This window comes from Otolemur garnettii, unplaced genomic scaffold (genome assembly GCF_000181295.1).
Source record: "Otolemur garnettii isolate 467f Iridium unplaced genomic scaffold, OtoGar3 scaffold00016, whole genome shotgun sequence".
Lineage (NCBI taxonomy): Eukaryota > Metazoa > Chordata > Mammalia > Primates > Galagidae > Otolemur > Otolemur garnettii.
Genome location: NW_003852411.1, coordinates 21,285,968 through 21,288,185, shown reverse-complemented (window position 1 = coordinate 21,288,185; position 2,218 = coordinate 21,285,968). Strand labels below are relative to the sequence as shown.

The 2,218-nt window shown below is 41.1% G+C and overlaps 1 protein-coding gene across 14 annotated transcripts in view; it reads left to right on the top strand.

The window, feature by feature from the left end:
* Positions 1-2,218, top strand: part of PRRC2C (proline rich coiled-coil 2C) — a 116,568-nt gene that overhangs the window by 72,429 nt on the left and 41,921 nt on the right. For all 14 annotated transcript variants that reach the window (XM_012802674.2, XM_012802676.2, XM_023510737.1 and 11 more), the window contains one exon: positions 1,755-1,840. In XM_012802674.2, the coding sequence (XP_012658128.2) occupies positions 1,755-1,840 (86 nt within the window). The remainder of the gene's footprint in view (positions 1-1,754; positions 1,841-2,218) is intronic.

Below are 2,218 nucleotides of genomic sequence, written 5' to 3'. Positions count from 1 at the left end.
AAAAAAAAAAAAGAAGAAGAAGAAGAAGAAGATGATTCCAACCATTGTGGATGACTTCACTGGAGGAAGTCACTGCAGATGTAATGGAAAATAGCAAAAGACCTGGAATTAGAAGTGGAGTCAGAAAATGTGACTGAATTGCTATAGTCTCATGATAACACTTGAACAGATGAGTTACTACTGCTCATGGTTAAGCAAAGAAGGTGGTTTCTTGAGATGGAGTCTACTCTAGGCAAAAATAGTTATGAACATTAGTGAAATGACAGCAGAGGATTTAGTATGTTATATAAACTTACTTGGTAAAGCCATAACATGACTTGAGAGGATTGACTTTAATTTTGAAAGAAGGTCTACTGTGGGTAAAGTGCTATCAAACATTATATGCTACAGACAAGATTTTTGGGGTGTTTTTTGTTTTGTTTTGTTTTTTTTTGAGACAGTTTCAAGCTGTCACCCTGGGTAGAGTGCTATGGCGTCATAGCTGATAGCAACCTCCAACTCTTGGGCTCAAGCAATCCTCTTGCCTCAGTTTTTCTATTTTTAGTAGAGACAGGGTCTTGCTTTTCCTCAGGCCATTCTCAAACTTCTGAGCTCAAGCAATTCACCCGCCTCAGCCTCCCAGAGTACTAGGATTATAGGCGCGAGCCACCGCACCCAGCCCTACAGAGAACTCTTTTGTGAGAGGAAGACTTAACTGATGCTGCAGACTTTATTTATTCATTCATTTATTTATTTATTTATTTATTTATGTATTGAGACAAAGCCTCAAGCTGTCCCTGTGGGTAGAGTTCCATGGCATCACAGCTCACAGCAACCTTCAACTCCTAGGTTCAAGTGAGTCTCCTGCCTCTACCTCCCAAGTAGCTGAGACCACAGGCACCTGCCACAACGCTCAGCTATTTTTTGGTTGCAGCCATCATTGTTGTTGATGCTGCTGGGCTGGATTCAAACCCACCACCTCAGGTGTATGTGGCTAGTGCCCTAGCCACTTTAGCCACAAGCACCGAGCCCAAACTTTATTTATTTATTTATTTTTTTGAGACAGAGTCACACTGTGTCACTCTCAGTATATGTGGCTGGTGCCATAACCACTGTAGTTACTGGTGCTGAGCCTCAATGAAATTTATTTATTTATTTATTTATTTATTTTGAGGCAGAGCCTCAAGCTGTTGCCCTGGGTAGAGTGCAGTGGCATCACAGCTCACAGCAAACTCCGAACACCTGGGCCCAACCAATTCTCCTCCCTGTGCCTCCCAAGTAGCTGGGACTACAGGTGCCAGCCACGGAGTATGGCTGTTTTTTGGTTGCAGCCGTCATTGTTGTTTGGTGGGCCCAGGCTGAATTCGAACCCACCAGCTCAGGTGTATGTGGCTGGCACCTTAGCTGCTTGAGCCACAGGCGCTGAGCCCGCAATGAGATATTTTTAAACTGAGATACGCATATGGAGTTTTTTTTAAAGATTTAATAGACTATCATATAGTGTAAACTTAACTTTCACATGCTCTGGTAAACCAAAAAATTGTGTGGCTTGCTTTATCACGATACTTGCTTTATAATGCATGTCTATAACCCTTAGTATCTCTGAAATATGCTTGTATTTTGGTATGTAAGAATCTCTGTAAATGTGATGTGACCATTAATTGCCTGCCTATTATTAGGTGCACGGTAGAGATTAATAGAAAGGGCTAAAGGGGTTAGAGATTATTAGGCTCCCAGTGTTAATGGTTACGTTTCCTTTGACTTCTTTTCTTCAGTAGGTCCCATTAGCCCACCACAGCCACCTTCAGTCAGCGCATGGAATAAGCCCCTAACATCATTTGGATCAGCGGCTTCATCTGAGGTAGGAATACATTTTAAAGGACAGTGGGGGGATTAGTATGGCAGGTTTTTCTTAAAACTTCCATGTGCCTCAATTACCTGAAAGGCACTTAAAACAGATGACTAAGCCCCATACCCAGAGTTTCTGATAGGTCTGGGTTGAGGTCTGAGTACCTTATAATGAGTTCCAGCGTGATGCTGTTGCTGCTTTACCTTTACATTTATAAGCTGCTGTTCACTTTTAGATACGTTAAGGTTAAATATTTGTTTTCATTCTAGTCTTAAGGCCTTATGTTAACAGAAAATATAAGTGTAGTTAACTGTTTTCTGGCTTTCCTCTCATGTTTTTAGCTTGAATAATTAGTATTCTTTGTTTTTGTTTTTTTTTGTTTGTTTGTTT